General features: G+C 39.0%; 1 protein-coding gene across 12 annotated transcripts in view; it reads left to right on the top strand.

Annotated features, from left to right (window-relative positions):
* The window catches only part of eag (ether a go-go), a 92,796-nt gene that overhangs the window by 25,812 nt on the left and 41,041 nt on the right, over positions 1-25,943 (top strand). For all 12 annotated transcript variants that reach the window (XM_070109509.1, XM_070109513.1, XM_070109517.1 and 9 more), the window contains exon 2: positions 4,649-4,749. In XM_070109509.1, coding sequence (XP_069965610.1) covers positions 4,671-4,749 — 79 coding nt within the window. In that variant the 5' untranslated portion in view covers positions 4,649-4,670. The remainder of the gene's footprint in view (positions 1-4,648; positions 4,750-25,943) is intronic.

Genomic DNA, 25,943 nt, shown 5'->3' with positions numbered 1-25,943 from the left:
AGCTAATTTCCAAGCAATTACATCTTTAAAGCGCATCTTGTGATATTATCACTGATTTTTGGTGTTCGAGGTAGGTAAATTCAGACTTTCAACTCAACTCCTAAGAGAGTTTCCGCACCATTACTCTACCTAACTCAGCTCTAGTATACGATCTAAACCTTTCAATGCGGATTGGTTTCATTAATACAGTGATTATGAAAGCATCATTGATAACTTTAAGTCCGCTTACTATGTTAAGCTAAGGTTTAATGTGAAGTGCTCTCGGGTCAGCGATTTTCAGTTCTTCGTCCACTTCAGTCTTGTAACAAGTTCGCTGTCGGTTATCGGTTTCTGAAAGGTGCACAAAGTATCTACATTTCTTCCACCGTACAACCTTTTATTGTGCATGCCGTCTGCTTGCTTTTTATGCACCGTTGCTTTTTAATTGAAAACAAAGGCATATAAAAACATCTTTCGCTTTCATTTGTGCCACACCATTATGCCATGCTTCCTTCCTTACCAGCTTATGGCTGTGTGTGTAGACGTGCACACTCACTCACCTTGGCGGCTGCTTTGACTGCCATTTTGCTTGACGTCGCGCGTTGTTGCAGTCTTTCCAAGTTTAATTTCGGCTTTCGACACCTCAACGCTGCGCAGCGCACAAAGTCACATAAAAAAAAAAAAAATGCCGGTGAAACAAACCAAAACAAGATGGCGAAAGCCAGTGTTTGTGTTGGTGGTATTTTTCGCTCTCGCACTCGTTTTATGTGTCGACCATTTGCGGCGCAACGTTGCGGCGTTGATATCGTAATTAAGATTTTGTTGCTGTAATTACTTTGTAATTTTATGTACTCGCTTTTAAACTGCGCGTATATTATGTGTTGGTTGCTTTGACGCGGTGTGAATGCAGCAAGTTGTGTGCTTGTTTTTATATGTGTAAGCGCGAATTGCGTCGCGGTGAGTGCCAAAAGCAAGACGGAAGTGGCAGGAAAATAAAACAGCAATAACGATTAAGCGAAGACTGTGTGTGTTTGAGTGCGTGTTGGTGTGGTTAAGTCCGGTTTGCGCGTATGATAGCTGACGTAATTACTGTTCCTCCCACACATTTCAGTCGCCTCTCATTACATGATAAAAATTTTTGAAAATCTAGAGGCGGTCCACGCAGTTTTAAATTAATTTTCAAGTTAACATTTTTATTTCATAAAAAATTTTTGATAAGTGTTCTAGAAGCTGTAGAGAGGCCTCTTACTGGCCAACTAAAAGTTAGCAAGTTAAAAAAATTTATGGTGGTCATTATTGGAGTTTTAAAAAAAGTCTTAAACGACAACATGCTTTCCGTAAGCGTTAAAATAAATTTTGAGTCAAAAACCGTCAAATTCGGTAATTTTTATATAAATGTAAAGAGTTTAAACCAAAAAAAAAAATTTTTTTTTTCCAAAAAAAATTTAACTCGAAATTTACTTTAAAAGTGAGTGAGCCGCATCTAGATGTTGCAAAATTTGTTTTTTCCAAAATTTTTTTTTTTATAATCTGCAAATTTGACACTAACAACGCTAAGCCAAAACAATTTTTTTTTTCACTCCACCCTACTGTACAGTAGCACAAAGAAATGCAGCAGCATTTTCAGCTTGTTGCCTATGCTCTTAACTGTAGTCTACAATGCTGAGTGAACGTTCCAACTAGGCACCAGCGTGAAATACAATATATAATATATATACAATTCTGAGCATCAAGCATATAAAGTCATTAATTTCATGCTTTAGTTGCTGCGGCAATACTTTTTCCAAAACTTATCAGCTGAACGCTGCGCAGCAAATTGACAACAGTTTTCATGTTTTATTGCTAAGCATTGTTGCGACCGTTTTAACAACCAATTAAGTTATTCATTAGTCAATCAAGAAGAGTTTGTGTTCGACAGTTTTGATGAAAATCAAAGTTTTTCAAGCAAAAATATTGAAAGCCAAAAAAGAAAAAAGATAGAAAGCAAGCGACCAGCTAGACTCAGCTCGAAGCATGGAGGCGAAAAGTGACGTTAAACTTGCACTTAATATTGGATTTGTGAAGCTCTGAGTAAGCGATTGCTCAAGCAGGCAGTTTGAAGCAGTCACTGCGGTTTCGCTGTGACGCTGCAAATCTTACCGATGTGAGCAAGCGGCAAAAAAAAAATCTATTAATTTTGTTTACAGTTTTATATAATTTTTTTTTACTAATTAAACAATTCGTAGTTCTTTTAAAGTGCGCGCTAAAAGCTGAAAAACAAACAAGCAACGAGGCATATTGAAAAATCAGCAAATCGAGTTTAACAAAATTATTTTGTGAACTTACAAAAATCAACGCCGAAACTGGGCGACGTTGCCATGAACAGCAAAACTTATTTTTAAAATCTCCTTAGAAAAACTTTTGCTTGCAAACATAAAGTTCTGCCGCAAGCGTAAGTTGGGCTTTGCGCCGCGCAGCCACAGCACAGCGTACGGTTGCACGTGGCGTATGAGTGACCAGCACGTGTTAGCGCGGCACTCGCCTACAATTGGCTTTTTTTATTTTTTATTACATTTAAAAAAAAATTTTTTTTTAGTAAGTGAAACAACTGCCTGACTGTTGGTATGTGTGTACGCGCATACATGTGCATGTGTGTCTGTGTCGATCCGAAGGCGCGCTGGTTCAATATAATTTATATTATCTGCCAATTAAATTGTGAACTGACCGCAGTAACAGCCGCTGCCGCTTGGTCGAAATGGTCGCAATGGCTGAAAAACAGGCTCGCCAGTGAAAAATAACGGTTCAGACAGGCGCTCAGTTGTTGCTTGTCTGTCTGGTAGTCGGCATAATTGCATTGATTGATGTGATTTTGCAGTCAGTTAGCTCTGTTTTGCTTGATTTCTTGTTTGGCGGCAGCGCAGTTGCATATACATACATATATATGCGTGAGTGTGCCTGTATGCGTTAACAAGCGTCGCAGCAATCAAAACGTAATTTGTTGCGCTGTCAATCTTGTTGTTGCAGCGCTGACACCGCTGTACGCATGTTTGCGTCAAGCATGATAAATGAACGGCAAACGGCAAGCGTAGCAAAATTATATAAAAAACGTCTGTTTGTGTGTGCGTATATGCTTGAGACAGCTGCTTTAGTATGCGTGAGGGTCACTACCTGCACGCGCATAGCATTAATCAATTTCTCTGCATATTTGCATTGGCTGTACAGTTATTTTTAATGCCATTTTTCACTTCTCACCGCATTTTCTCTTTGCAGATCGCATGGAAACACACCACTACATACACCATTATGCGCGCGTAAAAGCTGGTAAAACAACAAGAAATCGTGCAGCAGCAGCTGGCGTTATGTTGCTGCAGCCGAACAAGAGATAATTGAAATGGAAATGTGCGAAAAGCAAAAAGGATTACGGAACTTTTCCATTTAAATACAAAAAGTGTGAGTGTGTATGTGTGTGTGCTAAAGCGCCTACATATGCCTGTGACACAAAAGCGAAAAGCGTGTTGAAATACAAAGTGAAAAAGTGCACAAAAATTGCAGGAAAAATATAAGTAATGGCAAAGTGAGCGTTGAGTAAATGAATTTTCATTGTCGCGCCGAAATGTATGCTACAAAAAACGTGTAAATGCTAAAGTGTCTGGCGTTTGTGCACTTTTTCATTGTTCAACTTCATAGGAAGTTAAAATACATTTGCGCAATAAATAACAAACAATAAAAATTACAACAACAACAAGCGTGTAAAAGTGTAAGCGTTTAATTGAAAAGTGTGAGTTGGCATTGTCGTGAAAAAACGAACAAAACGAAAGTGAAAAATGTATCGCTTTTGTAGTTTTGAAGTGAAACGGAAGCTATAAAATGACAAACGAGAAAAAAAATTGTTAATGAAGAGCTTTTACGAAGGCAGCTTAAAATAACAGTGTGAGAATAAATAATCTAAAAAAAAAAAAAAATTAATAAAGACAACAACAACAAACATGCTAAACATTAACACGAAAAAAAGTGCCGTTATTCAAATTTGTTTATTTTAAATCTGTTTTAAACAAGCACTGCCAGCTGCTGCTGCCACTTGCGTTATTAACAGCAAAATGTAGCAGCAGTCGCGTTCGAGTACACCTTACTCCGGCGAAGCTACACTTTTCAAACTCATTTGTCTTCTGTCTTGTTGTCTGGCTGCCAGCAAAGCAACAAAACAAATAAATATAAATAAAAACAAAGAATTAAGAATCTGTGTAGCATACATTTAGGCGCCGCCAGTAGAAAATTTGTGAGAAAATACGGGCAAGTAATTTATCATGCTTTATTGCCAACTTGCTGCGTGCGGCGCTGCAATATATATCTTTTCGTGTTTTGGCAATTCGTTTTATTGTTGTTGTAAATAATAACATTACTGTCAGCAGCAGCAAACATGCGCCGACAGCGCAGCAAACGCTATAACTGCTATCACCGCAACTGCTGTCTTCTACTCGCACCGTTTTTCAGCGATCGCTGTTGTCGTTGTAGCCGCCTACTTGCCACGCGTAGCCTAATTTTAAGGCAACGCTAAGTGTCGTTTATTTGTTTAAAAAAAAATAGTTTTATTGTTGTTGTGGTCATTGTTATGGTGGTGTGCGTTAATGTGCTAAATTTATTGTTGTTGTAATCTTCCACTGCTGTCACGTACGCGATGATATTGTAATAGGTACGCAAACAACGCAAGCAAAATGCCTGGCGGACGTCGTGGACTTGTTGCGCCGCAGAACACATTCCTGGAGAACATCATACGGCGCTCGAACTCACAACGTAAGTGCCTTATATATATATATACATACTTATTAATTACAATTTATTTTCAATATATAAAAATGTGAAAATATGTGAAAGAGCGCTTATAAAAGAAATTAGTGAGTTGCTAATGTGAGCTTTGTTTGCTTGACTTGCAAATAAATGCGAAATTGAAAAATTTGAAATAATAACGCCCAAATGTAGGCTAATGAAAACTAAGCTGTAATAAATGTTTATTTACTTAAACTTTCAGCGTTGTTGTCGCGCATTTTTAACTGTGAAACAGCATTCACAGCGTCCCCTTTTTGTAGCGCAAGGTAAAAACAATTTAGTCATATAGTAGTACGAAGTAGAATCACGGTTACGGAAAGCCTCTGCATGATTCAACGCAGCCCTAGAGAATCACAAGGTTATTTGTTTACCTCAAGATGGCAGTAGCTTATAGTTGCTCACCGTCTGCTGGTAGTTTAAATATTTTTTTTTCGAAGCTGGTAAAACAATTTATACAAATTCGCGCTAAGCATTTCCGAAGCATAATTTTATCGAAAGCGTGGCCTTCCCTCGGCGCACTATAATTTTCTAACGTGAAGAGAGTATGATTTTCTAGGTAACGCCGCTTCTTCATCAGAGTGATCAGAGATCACGCTTGAGCTTGCTTTGGAGAACAAGCCCAAACAAAGTAGTAAACATAAATTATTCAAAAACTAACCGACTGATCTCGAAAACCACTCCTACGATTTCAAAGAAATTTGGTAATCTGTTACCTTCTCTAAATTAAATGTTATAAATATGAAGATAGTGTATCTTTTATATACCAACATTTTATAATTTCTATCCCTCTTCTATATAACGACACATTTCGAGTTTGTTTGAATTGTCTCAGTCCGTCAAATGTTGCACACATGAGCAACATAAACTTCAAACACATTGCTGTAGACTTCATGCGTCTTAACTTAACTGTATTTGTGGCAATAGAGAGATTCAGTAAGAAAAGAAATCGGATAGAGCAAAAATTCCAGCGAAAACATATTTATGTCAACGCTTGACAAACAACATGTATTGAGGCAGATAAATAAATAAAAGCGAGCGGAGCTGCACAGGTGCGTAGGCGAGCGTGTGACACACAGACAGACACAACCACTAAGCTGGATTAAGTGCTTTTTGAACTGTCAAGTTGGCAGCGCGCTGACAGTTAGTGCAACCGCATTGATGCGCGCTGCGGTCGAGCCATATTTATACAGGTGTACTGCTTCCAACATGCCACATGCATGTGCGTACTGCTGTATGCACCATAAGGCTAAGTGCGCTCAGTGTGTAATATGAAGTGATTCCATTAATGTTAAGCGGCTTATGAAAGGAAAAGTTTTATCTGCCACAGGCTGTGGGGAAGCGGCAGGAAGCGTAAAATGCGCAAAAGCAATCAATTAAATCTAGAAGATTGCTAAAAGTGCATAAAAAATATAACAATTTAATAATATGGTTGCTCAATAACGAAAAAAAGTTGATTACCAGTTTGAAAAAATTGGTTTTTCATGCGTTCTTTGCGCTGCACTACGTTAAGGCCAACCCATAAAGTGCCACTTTTTATTGCATAACAAATCCAGCCAATAAAATCGGTGATCTGATCCTTGCGCTATCAACGCGTTGCACAAACAGCGCCGCTAGTTGGTTGCAAAAAAGGCAATACTAAGCAAAAAGTGAGCATGCGAAAATATGTTGCAACAACCGCATGCAGTGCAACTCCAGCATACGATACATTGCTAACTAAGTTGGTTGTATTTTTGCACAGCTCAGCCGGCTTGTAGGGCTCCCAGCGGTGCTTTATTGTCAATAACTAACACTGTTGTTGTTTTATTAAGTTTTGAAATATTTTTTGTGCGCTGCTTTTTGCTTGTTGCACGAGCAAAGCGGCGTGTTAAATGGCACGTGAAAATTGCGCACCGACCGCGCGCTGAATGACTTTGCACGCGTCGCAGAGCAATAATTCTGCCGTGTAGTTTGTCATTGTTGTCGATGGTGCTGTCATTTTTAGGCTGGCTGTTGTTTTTTCTTAGTGCTTTTATTTTTGCACGGTGTGCAATTGTTGCGTCTGGGAATTGTTGCAATAATAAATAAACAATTGTGTATTCTACTGGCAAAATATGAAAACAGACAATATGTAGTATAACTAGTTTGTTAGTTCAAATAAAATTACTACAAAGAACGTTGCTGAATTGCGCTGAATTGAGCTGAATGGCTTAGATGTTGACGAAAAAATATTTAAAAGCGAATTTAAATGAAAAAATAGCGCTGAATATCGTTAAATGATGCGGAATATTAATTAGTAGCCATTAAAAATGTTATACTAAGTTTAGTTAAGTGAAGCTGAATGAAATTTTGTTAAGCTGTTTCTGTTATAAATATAAAAGCAAACGCATGAAATTTACTAAAGAGTAAAGTGGTGTAATAACGTTGCTTGTGCTGAATAAGGTTGCGTTAATTGTTATTCATGTATTTAAAGCAAATGAATCATATTTTTTTGCACAGCAAAATAAACTATCTGGTACAAGTAAAATATTGAGCAGTAGAAATACATATAAATGTCCTATTAAATATTTTAGCTGATATAGTAGAATCAACAGCAATATATTTAATATTACTCAGTTGGATGCTTACAAGTATGATAAAAAATTAATAACGCAAGAAAGACAAGGGAGAAGTAAGAAAAATAATAAACAGTCAACAACTTAACTGTAAATAATGAACCAAACAGCATACGGTAACAAATTGTTGTTTAAGATGATAAATAGTATTGCCTCCACTTACACAGCCAAGAAGCAACAATTTGCTGATAAACCAGGTTTTATCGATTGAAAACTTTCTCTGCTTTACTGTCTACTGCTATGTTAGTACACGTTGAAGCATTGCAATCTTATCGATGACACAATTAATCACAGTTATCGCTAAATGTGCTATAATAATTTAAATTATCGCTCAGCAACTGACTAATTATTTGGAGATTTGTCAAGAAAAATCAAAGGAGTAAAGAAGAGATGAGCTGAATACGGAATTTGTTGAAGGAAATGAGAGATAGCTTAAATTATGGTAGCAAGCGCTAACCACACAAATTCATTAAATGTTTCGTATTGCTAAAAATATTTAATTTACTAAAAAAATAATGATTTTAATAGCGCTGAATTGCGCGGAATTGATAAAGCTGTACGAATTATAAGTAAAACGTTGTTTATGTGTATTGCTGAATTGGTATAAACTGCGCTGAATAGCGCTAACAGTGAGACTTTTTACATAGACGTAACTTTAGTTGAAGTATTTCGAAAAAATAGGTATTTTAGGAAAGTAAAATAGCACAAAGTGGAGATCTTACCATTTACAGTGTTTAAGTCATCCAAAATTGAGAAATTTTGCAGCAATAAGCGTGCTGAATTGCGCTGAATATGTGCCGAGAGTTCAAAATATTACTTTTTCGCATTTAAATGTGCTAAATTATCTATCTATGTGATTTTGAACAAATGTGTGCCGAAATTGGCTGGAAAAAATTTCCTTACAGCAGCTGAATGTTGTATTTTATGTGCTAATTGAGCTGAATACAAACGAAATACAGCTTGACAGCTTTTATCTAGAGCTCTAACCTTGATTAAATAAAGTATGCTTAAAGATCTGTGCCTAACTCTATGATAATCAATATTTATTACACAGTCTCACATCAAGGGATGGCAGAAATTGCTCAGCAGCACAAATAGCTATATTGAATGATCGCATTAAAGCGCCCACATCATAATAAATAATAACGGTGTGGGGCACAATTTGACAAATTCATTTTGGTTCAGCTGTCTAACTGTACACCACAGACACATGTGCAGATATTTAAATGCGTTTGCCGTGCGTGCGCCCAAATCTTGCGTACATATTTGGTAAGTTAATACCCTATTAAGCCATGGCTGTCCAGTCGCAGCTGGCACATACAACTTTTCCCATTTCCGTGCCATTTTTCTGCACCCTCACCAGTGTAGCGCTGAGGGCACTTGCACCAACCACGCAGCGAAGGCGTGGGTATCTTTTCTCTCACGCAATGTTTGTTTAATTTCTACCGCTTTTGCTTTTGCCGTCTTCCTTTCCTTTTGAATATTCATTTAACGCCACAAAATCGTTTAACACTTTGTTACACACCGCAAAGTAGGCTACTTTCTGCCACTGTTTTGCATAGATCTATCCCCTTCCTTTTGAGCAAACACAAATGACTGCTCGCTTTTGTGCGTTCATCACACTGCCGTCTCTCTGCCTCTTTGCCTAGCTGCCGCTTGACTTTTGCCTGCATTTTTCGCACTTCACTGTATATTTGGTTTGTGTGTATTTTTTTTTTTTTTTGCTGTACGCTAAACACTATTAAAGGCGTTGTCGTCCCTTAGCACCGTTCGCAGCCCAAGGCTGTCTTTGCTATATCACGCTTCGCTCGCTGCTATGCTCTTCAAATCGCACAGCTTACTTTCTCATTTTAATCGTTTTTCTAATGATGTTGACTCATTGAGTCACTTGTGTCTTCTTGCCTTCACTCATTTCCCTTATTCTTCCGTACAATTCGTCGTTTCCTTGAGTTTTTTGTTTTTGAGTAGCCTACTTATAGGCGTTCACGCTCAAGTGTTTGCTGGCTTGTTGCTGTTATTGCTGCGGGCGTGCTGTGCACGCTTGTTGATCGATGTTGTTGTTTGTTGTGCTTGTTGTACCCTTTTCAGCTGCTCGCTGCTTTTATCTCATGAAGTGTTGGCAATTTTTCATCAGCGCAGCTGATTCGGCAATATAAATGTGATTGGCGAATGTGTGTGTGTTGATGAGTTGTAAATAACGGTTAAAAATGCTGTACTTAACTTGCTGATGCACACTGCTTGAAAGGCCCTTATTCACTCGCCAATAAATATTGCTTTGTTTTACCGTTATTGCAGTCATCTTTTCGTTGCTTTTGGCTTATCTGTTTACTGCTTTGTCATGACTTATATAATATCATTTTACAGAAAATTGATTTTGCTAATTAATTTTGCTTTTTGCTGCAACTTGCCCAATAATGAGTTTTGCTGAGCGTCGCTTGTTTGGGTTGCCGTTCTAATGTCCTAAAGGAGTGGGCTGCGTGTGATGTAGAAAGAGACGGTCGAAGTGTGCACGGTAAGCAGAAAAGGATTGAAGGAAGCTGTGATTTCGAAATCACGTATAAATGCGACCTTTTTGTAGTGAGCAAACAGATTTACCTCGACTTCATAAAATATGATCTATTGTAATATATTTTTAAGATGCCATTTATAAGTTGCTACTAAGCTGTTTCTGAAGAGCAGATATATGCGTGTCTAAGTATTTAAGTCAACAACTTAACGTATGTTGACTTCATGAGCCTACTAAGTAGAAATTTCCAAGCTCATTTACCCTTTGAGTGAGAAGCGCATGCATAAAGGTGCTGTAAAGAGAATAAGAAATTTTTATTAAAAGTATAATTTAAATGAGGTTTGTAACTGCTTCGAATTTTACTGAATATAAACACTGTAGAACAACCGTAGCAAGCAAATTTGACTACCAGAAACTGTTATGAAGAGAAATCAACAAAAATATCATTTAATATTTTAAATGAAACTTTAAAGAATTGTAAAAAGTCTTTGTTTGTTAAGGACCAAACCTGGTCTATGCGTGGCCCACGAGTCTAGCAGAGTAAACTAAAGATGCTATGTTGCAAAATATTTTTTTTTTTTTGTATTCAAAAGGCCTTGAGCTCTGTTGAAAACCTTACTAACCAAACTGCCACGATAAACAGAGAAATCAGAGCTGGTTGTTTGGAAGAGGCATCTGATAAGAGTCACCTTTATATTTATAAAATGATGAAAAGTCAATAAAGATCATCCACACATCACTGTAGTTAGGTAACAGTAGTAGTCAGTAGACATCCGCTTCTGCTTGTTCATGAATTTTATGTGGTTGATCGCTGTCATGCCGTGAAACTGACGCTCCGAACGGTGCAAATGGAACTCTCGATCGATGCCAAAATCTCTATAGACTTCAATAGGGCTTAGTTTGGTGTCGCATACTCAATACGCCGAAGTCGATATAATTTCAGCACGTCTATGACAAGAAATGCTCCGCAATATTGTATACACATGAAATACTTTTGTATTAGCACAAGAAATCATATAGTGTCAAGAAATACTGAATTGTTGACGCACGTAGACGAACGGCTTTCTAGTTGGAATTTCTAAACTATTTTCAACGTTTTCAAGCAACTAGTAATAGACTTAGATTAAGCTGAGTAAATAAGTCTGCTACTGACTTGGGAGCTCTATCAGCTGCTGATTACCATCTAAGCGCCTAATGGTAGGCAATCTTGTTTTCTCTTGGCGCCTGATGATGGGCAATATTTTCCTCTCTAGGCGCTTGATGGTAGGCAATCTTTATCTCGCTAAGCGCCTTAATGAATTTATAATATATCTCTAGGCTATCCTTTTATCTCTAGGCGCCTTTACTTCGCTACTTTTATCGACTAGGCACTGCAAGAACGTGCATTAATTTATAAAATAAGCAGCTCAAGTAGGATTTGACTATTTCTTTACACTTTTGCAATTACTTTCCAATCTGATGTCTTTTATATTGTCTTACGACTTTACATTAAAAAGCACGACCTTCATTTGAATAAAAGATTTGGAAGTTCGTAAATGAACAGAGTGCGCACGCACAGATAGAAGTATGCTTTGGCCGATTGTTGCACTTGACTTGCAGTTCGTTTACTTTTATGCGATGAATTTCTCCGAACACTCGAGCATATAAATTATTAATTTTTAATAACGGCTTACTGGTATGTGTATGTGTGTCTTTTATTTTATGCTGTTTGTTATGTTGCTGATTGCTTCTACTATTTTTCATCTCTTGCTACACATGTTGCTGCTGTAACTGTTAGTTGTGTTGTTGTTGTGGCGCGCTTGTAGCACGCACTAGATTGCTATTTATACATTTTTCATAGCCATTTGCATAATTCAACAATTTAATAAAGTCGTTGTAGCTAAGTACACTTACGTAGCAGCAACACACGCATACACAGGCGCAAAATTAACCCCACTCATATGCGGCGTCACGCTTCACCGCACCTGGTGGCACGCACAGGCGCACACCTGACGTACGCCAAACGAGCAAGCGATTGACCAACAGCTGGCTCGTGGTTTACTTGCTTTGCCTACGCGTCCATTTGCCAGCATTCCGCCGGCTGCTGCCATGCAGCGCCACCATCGTCTTCGAGCGGCATTCACGTTTCATTGTGCGCATACATTTCCTTAGTAATTTCGCTCGATTTCACTCGAAATCGCTGGTTGGCAACGCATATAAACGAGTTGGGCGCATATTTCCACTTAAACTTGCTGCGCCCAGCCGCGGCTTGTGTGCCGCTGACCTGAATTGTGCAGCTAACTTAACGCCTATCTCCATTGCTTTTTTATTGTGTGTTGTTTAATTAAAATTTCATTTCAATAGCACTTTGAGCTCAAGCTTTTCCTAGCTGCCTAATAGCGGCTCCATTGGAAATTCATTGAATTTTAAAGCATTTATTGTTGCCCAAGCGTACATGTCTGGCTATGCCGTTATTCAGCGCACTTGGCTATGATTCAGCGCACATTTAGCGCTGTGCTTACAATTCGTTTTCAGTTGCCGTTGATTAGCTCACACCTGGTTTGTTCGTATTAAAATTGTTTTCGCATTAAAAATGCATTTGCATAACTGCAGCCGCCAATTCGCTTGCCTGTATGTATGTATGTACTACTGTTATGCTATATGTCTAACTGTTAAGTGTGAAGTATGTAGTTTAAGTGTGCTGAGCATTAACCATTCCATTGCCACTCAGCATATGCCAGCGCCAAACGTGGCAAACTAATAAACTGTATGCAAAGTAACGGTTGATTGCATGTTTGCTGTCTACTTTTAGGCGCTCGAGCCGGAACTAATGCAATTATGCAGATAGCAGCCATTGCAGCGCTTGTTGAAACGGTTTAAGTAGTTTTTAATGAGTCGGCAGTGGAGGAGCGCAAGAAATTGTGGAAGAAAAGAAAATTGAAGAAAGAAATATTTAACAAGAAAGCTATATAGAAGCTTGTCTTAACGGCTTGTTTTGTTGCAAATGCTTGGCTATAACTCAAGGAGTTTAAAGTGCGCTATCCAACAATGGCAGTACTTGCTATCTAATTAATCATTAATCTATGTAAGCGCCTAAATGTATGCAAACACAATAAATAACTTATATTTTTACGAAACGCTTGCTAAAACTAATTTTCACTAATAGCAATAAGTAAATGCACATAAGAACAGCATTAGGAGCGCTCAAGCGCCCAAAGGTATACTTTCGTAAACACAAAATGCATTACTCTCATTAAAATATGCCGCATGGATGCACGTACGCTCGCGTCTCTCACGCCTGTCGTAAGACAATCCATGAAAACGTTAAAATCGCACATATTTTGTGCTGTTTGCACAACTCCAATATTGAAGTGATCAACTCCTCTGAGTATGCAACGTATTGCACGCAAAGCGTAGCCAATGCAAGCCGGTGCGTGCGTGTGATAGCTACTTGAGCCATTGGGTCAGTGGGCGAGTGCATATTAGTGCAAGACATTGTGATAAATCAATTTTATTGTATAATCAGCGCCTGGACATATGCAAGCATGCGAGCATGTACTGACGTTGTAGCTTAGTGCGTTGACGTTGGCGCTGGCAAATACAAGTCTATTGCGGCACGCACGCACTAATCGTAAAACTAATGGGCAGGGCTGTTGCACATGCCCCACAAAGCTCGAGCAAAGACACCACATTGCATATATGTGGACACAGTGGATCGGTCAGCAGCGTACAGTGCTGGCAAATGTGCTGTTACATGCAACACACGACAGCAAGCAATGCAATTAATGGCAGCAGGCGTGTAAAACACACACACACGCACACAAACGTTTAATTGAAATTTATAGTCGCATTTATTTGTAGAATTAAATTTTATTGCTCTGTGTTGCACCCGACGGAGTGGGAGGGCAATAACGAGGTTGCAGTTAAATCTTGACACTAATTGATATTGAATTGAAAGCTTGTTGTAGCAACACATATGACACGGCTTAAACAATATGAGGTTAAGTAATGAATACTTGTTGTTGCAAATCGTAAACATGTGTATGCGCTGTTACATGGCAAAGCTGTATGAGCCAAAAATATTTTATGACCAGTCTCACACTTTAGAAGAACTTGAGTTTTCTTCTATAGAAATAATCTTAGAGAATCTTAGAGAATGATGTCTTTCCTTCTGCTTGTTTCTAATTTCATTTCCAACTTTATTAAAAGCGCAAGGCTGCCATTATGTCGCAGCAAAATTGCTAAAGACTTCATTAGCATCAGTTTCAATTTGCTTCAAACGCCTAAAAGTAGGCAACACATAAACTCTTCTTCATAAACAAGTTAATAAGGATAAAATTCCAAGCAAGAAATGCGTTACGCCAACAAAGCGGAGAAAGAAATTCACACAACGCAACGTTTTCGATAGAAATATAACAGACTTCTGGATTGCCACTTTCAGGCGCACAATGCTTTGCCACACACACATTGACTATACATAGTCACACATACATGTGCGTTACACTTTTTACGCTGCGGCAAAAATACAGTTATTTGCCGTACATAAATTGCCAACACACACGCTAAGCGTTTGCACACAGCAAACGCCAGCACAGGAAATTGCCGTGTGAAGAAAGAAGCAGCAAAAGCAAAGCATTCTGAGTCGACGTCTGTGTGCAAAAGCGTTGTATTTGTAAGCGTGTGATTAAGTTTGCGCACTTTTTATGTGTACACGCAGAGATTTGGTGTTTAACAAGCGTAAAGAAGAGTGCATATGTGTGTGTGTGTGTGTGTGTAAAGAAAAGTCAAACAAAAACTAAAAAAGAACGAAATGCTTTTTGTAGCAAGGCTATCATACTAAGTAAGCACACATGTGGCACGTTGCTGTTGTATGTATGTGAGCTGTTGACAAAGCAGCGTTTGTTTGCCATGTGGCAGATTTCCGGCGTCAAAGCATGCAACAGCCGTCAACAAGCAGCGTCGAGTTTAAGAAAACATGGAAAAATATGCTAAGAAGCATAAATTACGCTGCTGATAAGCGCCAGTTGCTAAAGAGCAACACTAACGGCTGTTTGAAGTTGTAGAGGCAAATACTTGGTTGAGGCGCTTCTTCAACGCCAGTGAAAAGCATGGTTTCTGCGAGTGTGTGCGTGTTTCAGTTGCTGACTGAGCGTTTCAGCCGTCAAAGCCGCCTGTTTACACTGAGCGGCATGCGTTTGCGCCTAATTTGTTGTTGTAGTTTACGCATATTTGCACATAGTCAAAGCGTGTGCGTTGTAAGTTAAGCTATTTCGCCTTGATTCTTTGCATAATATTTTAGCGTAAATTGAGCGGTTTTGAGCTGCTGCGGCGTGACTCAACGCGTTTGCCAAACTGCCGCACCAAAAAGCTGAACGATGTAATGACAGGCTAAAGTATGTGTTGCTAAAAAGCTTGCAAAAATAGTTCAAAGAAAAAATCTGTTGTAAAATTGCGTTTGAGATCTTCCAATGTTCAGCGCAAAATTCTAATTTATTCAATTGAGTTGCTTGGTTCGAGTCTTCACTTAGCAAAGTCAAAGCCCACAAATCCACTTTACTCATATTTAATGGCATTAAAAGCGATTAAGCCCGAATCTTTTTATATGAAGTGCAACAAATGAAGTTCCTCTTTACAAATTGATTGCAAAAATAGTGTGCGCTTTTGGTATATCTACGCACTTGAGTTCCATTTTCAATTGTTTTTTGAAGTCTGGGTCGTATAGCAGGGATTCACAATTCGCTCACGGTTAAAAAACTCGTTCTACATAGCGTTACGTAATATCTGAAAACTGTTTTCAAATGGTTTCGCGATAACTTTTTTATAAAAACGCAACTTTAGTTTGAACTTTGCGAACAGAATTGCCGATCTTAAACTCACGGTAACAGCATTCATCAGAAGTTAAGACGCAGAAGACTGAGTTCAAGTATAGCCTATAAGGAAATATAGCACCTCTCGCTTGCCACCACTGTTATTTATCGCTTTCTTTGTTTCGTACGGGCAAATAGTAAATGGAGGTTTTATTTAACTAGAAAGTGGATTGCCGCAGCGGCGCACTACAACTAATTACTTTCTACGTGCCACAAAGGCATATAGACTGTTTTATTTATTTGTTGCTGTCTCAACTTTCAAATGAGTATACCGCTGAAATTTCGAACCGCTTCAACTCGTTAACTTCTGTTCCTCCACATTTTAGTATCCCTTAGACAAACAATGTTCATTTTCATTTCATTTATGCCACCTGCCGTTAAGTGTTGATTTCGTAGTCCGCGTGGCGTTTCTGGGCGTCTCAATTTTATGCTGCCATTTTACAATTTAAAGTAATCTCCTAAAGGGTGTTTACTTAAGAAAAGGCAATAACAAGCCCACAAAAGGGCTCTTACTAATTTTGACGCGTTTCTGTTGGAAATGCGTTGACACAGCAGATCGTAAAAAGATGATCCACGATGTCATGGGGAGAGTTTGTCGCAAGTTAAGTAAGACAGAAAGTGTTGAAGCAGAAGCGTATTACAAGTAGTTAATGGATTCGTAGATGACTTAGCTTGGAAACTTACAAAGATGTTAATATATATATATGAATATATAATATATACATGTAATATATTGTATATCAATTCGATAGACTTCTACATCGTTCTACAAAGACTGGTATAAATGGTATTGATACGAAAACACGACGCATGGAATATATCACAAGACATATTTTTACTTTTGGAGATCAAGATACCGTAATACTAGCGCTAGCCACTATAGATCATACGCTATCAGACTACACAGTAATATAGTTTAGAAATTTTGGAACGCAAATATATTGCTTCTAGTGGTCTAGATGCTGTGCTCACTTCTGATTGTCTTACAACTCCCTCTGAAGTAAGGACTACGCATTGAGGTTAGATTTACTCAACTTCGCTGTATCGAATTTATTTTCGAGATTTAGACGGGATTGACGATACAGTTCACAGGCGTTTTGCAGTCCGAAAAATATTCGTGTGTATGGTGTCAAGCTTACAGTTCTTTGCCGCATAAAAATGCGGGTCTATTACAGTTACTTAGACCCGACTGTCCTGGGTATGGTAAATCAATCAGTATATATATATAAGATATATATGACTTAGGTCTGTCACTACACCAGTTTCATGAAAAATTTGGTTTACACAGAACTTATTTTCCAGAGATTGACATCGCCAAGAAGAAGTATAATTCTGCTGCGCTTCCTAAAGCCCTAACTCCAAACTTTTCACCAATAATTTGCAAAGACGCCAAACAAATATTTGCCTTGCAATATAGTAATCCAAGGAAAAAAAAATTTCCTAGCAAATATTAGATAAAACTTTTTAAAAATACTTAGCAAACTCACGACGTACGGCACGTATGTGTAATTGTCTGCCAGCCGGCGCTTCGCTGCCAAGCAAACCGCAAACACGCCGCGCTGCGCACGAAAAATGCGTTGGAGCATTTGTTGCAAAGCTTTTCATTTGTGCAAAACTTTTCTTGCAAATTTATTTCCACTTGGCTAAATTTGTAGCAAGAAATGGGCACAAATCACGTTTTGCTGCCATCGACAAGCGCCTGCAAGTATGCAAAAAAGTGTGAGCGAGCTTGGCAGCGGATATACAGCGCCTAAGCGCTGCGGGGAAGCGTGAGTAGTGCTTGCGGCCTAAAATATAAAAATAAAACTTTTAAAACTTTTGCGTTTAAATGAAATACAAATGTGGCAAGCAAATTGTGTATGCGAAAATGGTAAGAAATGTGAAGAAATATGCGTGCGGCGGACTGGCATTTGCTTTGTGGATTAGAAAGTTGCGCAGCTGCCAGTCGATTGTTATATTTGCGTAAAGTTTTACATTTGAAATGTAGAAATAGATTGGAAGGAAGTCAAAAGGAAACAATTTACGCTTGAGCGGAGAACGCTGGCGCTTTAAAAAGCGGAGCAACTCTTGAGTAATTTCGCTGTGGCGCTATTTAGACAATTATTTAGTAAAGCTTGGCTCCGAGTGGCAGCACAACAGTGTTAAATTAAAGCGCAATACTTGAGCTCTGCTGCGCTGGCGCCTAGCGGCACAGTACAACGAAAAAGTGAAGCCAAAGATTTTTTTGTTTTTTGTTTTTGGCAAACAGCAAAGACTACAACTTCGCAGGTTAACTACTCTGGAGCTAGTGTTTAGAGTTCAAAGCATTTGTTGTTGTTGTAGTAGAGCAACATGTGCGTCAAATAGTTTTTGTGAAGCTTAAGGCAGTTCTTGGATCCAAATTTGCAGACTCCTATTTTTGTATTAGGAAAACTCAGTACTATTGGCTCGCTTCCATCTTATTTCACCACTCATTACAGTTATTTTTCAAAATGCTTTTGCCTTCAATAATTGTTCAACAAATTTACAAACGCAGCAATTAGTGTTTACCACTCACCTTGACTAACGGTGCATTTACAAATTTCTAAGTGTTTATAAGTAACTTGCAACATTGCAACACTTAACGTTATCAACTGCAAATTGGATTAAGTTGTATTGCATTTGCTAAGCGCACGAAATTCAACTATGCTTTTACACAATGACTTAAATTGTTGTGGTTACAAACAACAACAAACACGCACGCCGCCGAGCTGCTGGCTTGCAGTTGCTGCGGCCGCACGCGTGCTTGTTATGCCCGTGCTGTGTATTACGGCGCCACTTAAGCAAACAGCAGCGCAAGTTACATAAACAAACAGCACATGCATGAGCAACAAACGCACAGCAACACACGCACACACACACACATATATATATATATGTATATGAGTATATGCACAGAAATACCTAGGTGTGTGTAAAATACCGCTGCTTGTGCTTAGCAAATCTTAAGCGAAGCCAGCAAGTCAGTTTCCTCACCCCACCACCCCCACACACTTTTCGCTGCGACACCACTGCATTGGAAACACTACAAGTGTCATTATGCTTACGCACACATACATCGCTATAGCAATGCACATATGCTGTGGCCCACACGTGCTCGTTATGTTTACCAACACTGCCGAATCGCTGCCAATTTACAGTTTTTGATTGATGCTCACTCTGAAATCCACACTCTTGACATGTGTGCGCGTAGAACGCTTAGCAACCAATTATTGCCAACAAATTTACATTGCATAATTTTGGGGATTGGAGCTTGCTACGCATTTGTGTGTACACATTTCTGTTTATGAGTGTTGCTGAGCGATCTCAAAGGTTAACACGCACATATTTCTAGTGTATATACATTTTAGGTTGGGTTTCTTTTTTTGCTTAGCCTGAGGGTAACATTTGTAGATTATAAAAAAAAGAAAATTTTTGGAAAAATAAAAAAATTTGTAAGATTTAGAGGCCCACTCACTTTTAAAGCAAATTTCGTTCCACCTGTTCTTTCCTCACTAAGAGGCTGCTCATTTGTCGAAACGGTCGATATCGGACCACTATAGCATATAGCTGCCATACAAACGGAACGAGCAGAATCAAGTGTTTGTATGGAAAACTTTTATATTTGATGAGATATTTTCAAGAAATTTGGTATGAATTATTACCTAAGGCAGTGGTGTAATTTCCGTAGAAATTGTTCCGATGGAAGCACTATAGCATATAGCGGCCATACAAGCTGAACGTACGAACTACGTTTTTTCTTGTTTTATTTCCAAATTTCTTTTTCAGAAATAATTGCGTATAACTCAACGCTTTCTGCTTTAAAATACGCGACATTCCAACTCACAGAAGGAAATAAAAGATTAGTAATAACTGTATTCAAATAATGAAGCATACCTTAAGGCTCTCGTATATCAACGTTATGCATTTTTTAAGGCTATTGATAGGCGTAATCAAGCAGCGTTGGACTACCTAGTGCAACGTGGCTGTTTTCTGATTGCCAAATTAATAAAATTATATTTCGAAGTAAGATATCATGGACCCCATAAAATGGCTGTTAATCGATTATATAAAGTTTAAGTGCCGTGCACATTAATATTGCTGCATCAACACGTTTCCAACCACAGCAACTGCCGTTGTATCAGTCCGGTCCACAAACGTTTCACTGCTATGGTGTAAGCAATCGATGCCCTAAAACTTAGCTCAGCTCGACTAAGGTGAGAATCTCACGTTCAACCGAAAATTCGACGTCACCGTGGTGTTTGCTAAATAGCCTGACTCGACAAACATATCTACGCACTCAGCTATGAGCAGCAAGTCCATCACAGCAGTTCTGCCAACGAAAACGTGTTTCCAATTTGGCACATTGCAGTCGTGTTTTCTTTTTGTGCAGTTGTATGCGTGTGGCTGTGTGCGCTTGAAAACAACTGCATACGCATATTTTCGCCTTTGTTTGTCGTGCGTTTGCATGCCTCACAATTTGCCACCTTACTCGCTGCCACACAGCAGCGCGCACATTGCGGCAATTCATCGATCAACGTCGGCTATTGATGACTGGCCAGCGCACACCTTGCAATAAAGTTGCCTATGCATAGTCGCATAACACGGCAATGCACATGAATTTAGAGTCAGCGCTAGTTTTCGTGCAAGAATGTGTGAATGAAAGCGCTGCCAGCTGTTGGCTAATAAAATCGCGGCATTATGTTTATGACTTGATGTGCTTATGTATTGATTGAAATTTCATTAGTTGCAATGAGTTTTAAGAAGACCCATTTCAAGCAGCTGCAAACTGCTTTCGCACAAACTGAGTAGACGCCTTTAAACAGCTTTAAAAATAGCATGAAAATGTTGCGCATACGCACGGGTGTACCTACTATAATTTATAGCTTTAATAGCTTCTAAAACCACTTGGCTATCATGCCATTATAACTACGTCCATTTCAAAATTTTACCGCAGCCATCATGACTAACTGTTTGCATAAATTGCCGCAAAGCTGCTGGCAGCACAACAATTCGTGGGGAATCAAAAATGCGGCTAATTTTAGTACACGCTTGCCAAAAACTGTTAAATCTCGCAAGCTGCGTTGTGCCATTTCGTTAATCCGACGCATTTTTCAACAGAACCGTGCGCTGCTGCTGCGCTCAAAGCATGCAACATAATCAACTATTATTGCCAACGAGTCAGCGCTCATTACTCATCAAAAAGCGCGCATAAGTGGTTTATGGAAAAACAAACACACACACATACACAAGCACACAATACATTAATACAGCAAGCGCTGTGCACAGCGTGTTAGCAGTGCAACCTGCTTTCGTGCTACGAGCGACCTCCACTAGCCCACTTGTGCCACAAAACCAGCAGCCAGTAATGCTTATCAATGACGTCAGAGCGTCAGCGAGCCAAAAGTAGGCGAATGCAAGCCGAAGTGGAACAACAGCATGTGGCAAATACACACACGCGCAGCGAATATAATGTGGCATGCAACAGTCTTGGTGCACAACCTCATTTTGCGTTTGCCGATGACGTCGGTAACGTGCATAAGTGTGTCGCGTGCCACACAAACACACACACACACCATGTGCCACATATATATCATAAATATGTGTTTGTGGTGGCAAACAAAGGCCGCATTGTTTACAGTGGCAGCGAGCGCAAGCAGAATGCATAACAACAACACAAATACGTATTTATTTTCTTAATCTGCACAACATTGGCTTGATTTGCTGCGCTTTTGTTGCCATGCAATTTATGTTTACAACTACAAAGCGCAAATGCCATTAGTGGCGGTGGCACTTACAAATGGCGTTATGGATTTGTGTTTGCTCATGTGTGGCAAGAATTTGATTTTCGGTTTTATTTGTGCACTTTTTCAGCTGCAGTTAATATGTTTTGAAATTCCTACAGCGCTGCTCAACTTAAGTTTTATTTAGATAGTTTTTCAGTTAGGCGACATTGCTTCGAAACAAATATACTGCGTAGAGATGAAGGCTTTTCTTCAAAAAATGCAACCAAATAAAGAATATATGCACTTCACAGAACCACGCCAGCCAGCTCAAGCACTCAAGACGCCGATGCTGTTGAGCCTTTTCAATAGTAAGCTTAGCAGAAGAAATTAGAGCAAGAGCGTGCTAGAAGTTAAACCTGGTATTGCTACGGCTTGAACTTAGCAAAATTTATATCAGAAGTTTGCGTCTCCCTTTGGCACCTTTTACAGTGGTGAGAGCCAGCAGACCTCTGCGAGCGGTGCTTTTTGCTGCCTTAGTTATGAGTTCAGTAAAGAATTGTTTTGTGCTGATGAAGCCTGGAAACACGTACAAGAAAAAGTAAACTGCCTCTGGCACTCAATTAGGGTATGCTTACTGCGCTACAGGGTGTAGTCTAAGCTCGAAAGTTATAAAACATTTTTCTAACGGCCAGTTTGAAAAGTGTAATATTCATCAACAATTTTAAGATTATGTAATATATTGCTGGACCATACAGTATTTTTACCGATTGCTTTTTATTCCACTACCATTGAGACTTCAGTTTCACATATTTACATATGTATAGCAACAAACTTTATTAAAAAACAAGAAAAAAAAAACGTTAACTTTCTTTTGCAGCGCAGCTATAATACACTTTACAAATACAAAAGCTTCCCTACAAGAAATGTGCTTGATCAGTTTGTATGGCTACTATATGCTAGAGTCGTCCGAACTATAGAATTTCTTAAGATATTGTAGCTTGACTTAGAAAATAATCTATACTAAATTTCGTTAAGTTATCTCCTCAAATGAAAAAGTTTTCTATACAAGCACTTTGTTCCGACCGTTCAGTTTGTATGACAGCTATATGCTATAGTGACTCGATCTGAACAATTTTTACAGGGATTGTATCATTGACTTAACCAACTATCCACACGTAATTTGGTGAAAATATATCCTCAAATAAAGGGGCTTTCCATACAAGCATTTGATTCCGATTGTTCAGTTTGTATGGCAGCTATATGCTATAGTAGTCCGATTTATAAAATTTCTACAGAGATTGTAGCGTTGGTTTTGGAAGTAAATTATACCAAATTACGTAACGATATCTTGACAAATACAAAAAGTTTCCATACAAGGGCTTGATTGCGATTGACTAGTTCGTATACGAGTTTATAGAGACAGATAGACGGACTTATATATGTTCATGACTAAATCGACTTGGCTCATTATGCTGATCATTTATATATGGTATATACTTTAAAGAGTCTCTCATATTTCCTTTTGGTTATTACAAACATCATGGCAAGCTTAATATACGCTGTTCAAGGTATTAAAATGAACTTGTATACAATACTTATTGGAAAACGTTATATTTCACTTGTGTGGCAACCATCAATAAAGTCGATAGGATATGCACTTCATAAGTTTATCCACACAATCTGCAGTTTGCGACTACTTCTCCGTGCGGAAGCCACACTTGCCACACAGATTGCGACTGTGTATCACTGCGCTGCATATCTGCAACATTTATTTGGTGCACCACAGCGCTGCGCTACTACATTACCACCAATATGTATGCACCCGACGACAAACTACCGCGCATAAATCACGCTACCTGCGCGACTACTGCTGCCAACTGTCAGACAACATGCTTGCAGACCTTCACTCAAGGGTGGCAAATCGTCCACAACCCACCACTCTACAACGCCGCTGTGGCTTAAGCGGCCGCTTCCACCGGCGCGACAACCTTCAGCAACAACTGTGCGCACCACATGCCACCCCAATTTTATGTTGCAGCTTCGCTGCCTTCTTCAACACCCTCTTTAAATGCGGTGTGTTCTTAAACCTACGCTACCATTTGCCACACACGCCAAACAAACTTGCATGCCACCAGCGCCGCTCCTCTTCGGCGCGCGTTCGCCTTTCGCCTTTCATGTGTTTGTAGGTGAATATTTTTATGTACACAAAGGCATTGTATGGCAGCTTGCTTCTTTTATTCCCGTTTGCTTTCATTCGCTGCCACACTGCGCTTGTGGCATGCCACATAACCATTTGCGCTGCACATTTTTTGTTTATCTTCGCCTGCTTTCTTCTGCTATTTGTTTTTTATTCGGTCCGTTGTTTATGCTAGTGTATTCTGTGGTCTGCCGCCGAGCGCCCACGAACACACACACGCATATATATAATACATATGTGCATAAATCTGTTTTTGTTTATGCTTATATTTTTATGCTTTTCCTTGCGTTTGTAGCTGTTTTCTTTTAATTTCTTTGACATAATGTGATTTCATTTCGCTCCGGCCGCGGAAATTTGCCAGCACCTTACATAAATCAAGAGGAGACATTAGTGTCGTATTAGCAGCGCGTTGTAGAAACCGCGAGTGGAACTTACTGTATTAAATTTTTGTATGAAAAGTGTAGGAAATATTTGGATTTCGCTAGAAATACCGCAGGAAAAAATTATATGATATCGATATTTCGTTCACCCCGGCATACCGTTTGCAATTCTCAGCTGGTTTAAGAAATATTGTGTAGCAACATGAGAGCGAAAGAGGGAGAGAGAGTAAGTTCTACTCAAGTTCTCAATAAGGACAAGCAACTCAATTTAAGAGACAACGCTTTCTCGGAAAATAGAGAGAAAGAGACAGCAGCTACACTAAAGTGGGTGAATCTAAGCTCATAAATGGGCTCAGGCTCACTGAGGAAGTGCCGCTGTTGTCTTCAGTGTATTACCAGAACTGGTTAAATTTCAAACTGTCGATATTAACAAAAGAACTCTTTGCTGTGCCACATAACAGAGAGCGTAGAGTATGCAGGTGGGCAGCTGACAGTTGCTAACTCGTAAAAATACTTTTCAAAAAGAGCCATGAGAGATTCGCAACTTTTTAAATAAATTTACAATGAAATATCCAAGGCAAGTTGTGTTGGAAATACTTTCTGCTTGTAATAAAAACTGCTTACATTTCGGCTATAACAAGCTTATATAACAATAGTGGTTTGGCTGGGTTTCGGAACAAAGCCAAACTTATTTAACGGTATTGGCGTAGAGTCTCGAAAAAAGTCATGAAACTGCGCAAAACTATAACTTTTATAATTTGATTAACGCACCATTTAACTCGATGACTTCTTCACCAAGAATTAACCCATTAAAAGCCGGTGGGTCATCTATTATACAACAACATAAACAATGTACGCACTTTCTACATCTTAGAAAATCATTCATCTTCGCTTTGATTGTCGTCTAGTGCACAAAAACCGCGCTGACACAATAGGTGGGCGGCTAAAGGACGTTGCTATTAACAACCACTTAACTACAGGCATAGATGGACCAGGCAGACAGGCAAATATTTGTCAGCGACAGAGAGTGTTGGAGAGCGCGGTGTACTGCGTACGGCAGGTCATAAGTCAAAGGTGGCCGCAACAACAACAGTTTTGTGAAAGCTACAACACTGCCAAAAAATCAGCCCAAAAGTAGGCAACACAAAAGCAGTATGTGGCAGACATCAATCAATTGTGGCAACAAAAAGCATGATTTTAATATACTTGTGAGCCAAAGTTGCCATAACGGGGATTATGCGTAACATTTTAAGCGAAAAAGGCAGCAAAATAAATAGTATTGTGAAAACAACAACAACTGGCAGCCAATTAAATGTGCAGCGAAAAAGTGTTGCTTTCGTAGCGTGAACACGGTTGAAGTGCTTAACAAATGCGTAAATATAATGTATTTTAAATATAAACTGTCAATGTGATGTTTTGATACATATTTTTTTACTCACACAGACATATATGAAATTAATTTTTATACCCTGAACAGATTATATAAAGTTTGTCAAGATGTTTGTAATATCCAAGAGGAAACGTCAGAGACCCTATAAAGTTTATATATAAATGATTGGCGGGACGAGCTGAGTTGACTTAGTCACGCCCGTCTGTCTAGCCGTCCGTTCGTCTGTCCAACTTTCCCTACAACCGTCTATCAGTATATAAGCAAACTAGTCCCGTAGTTTTTGAGATATCGATCTGAAATTCTGTACACGTACTTTTATCAATAAGATGCTGCTCATTTCTCGGAACCACTTTATATCGGACCACTATAGCATATAGCTGCCATACAAGTTGAACTATCGGTATCAAGTACTTGTATGGAAAACTTTTTCATTTGACGAGTTATCTTCACGAAATTGGGCATAGCTTATTTTCCAAGATGACGGTGCCCTTTCCAAAAAAATTGTGCAGATCGAGTCACTATAGCATA

The sequence above is a fragment of the Bactrocera oleae genome, chromosome 5 (assembly GCF_042242935.1).
Source record: "Bactrocera oleae isolate idBacOlea1 chromosome 5, idBacOlea1, whole genome shotgun sequence".
NCBI lineage: Eukaryota > Metazoa > Arthropoda > Insecta > Diptera > Tephritidae > Bactrocera > Bactrocera oleae.
This window is presented reverse-complemented; position numbering and strand designations above follow the sequence as displayed.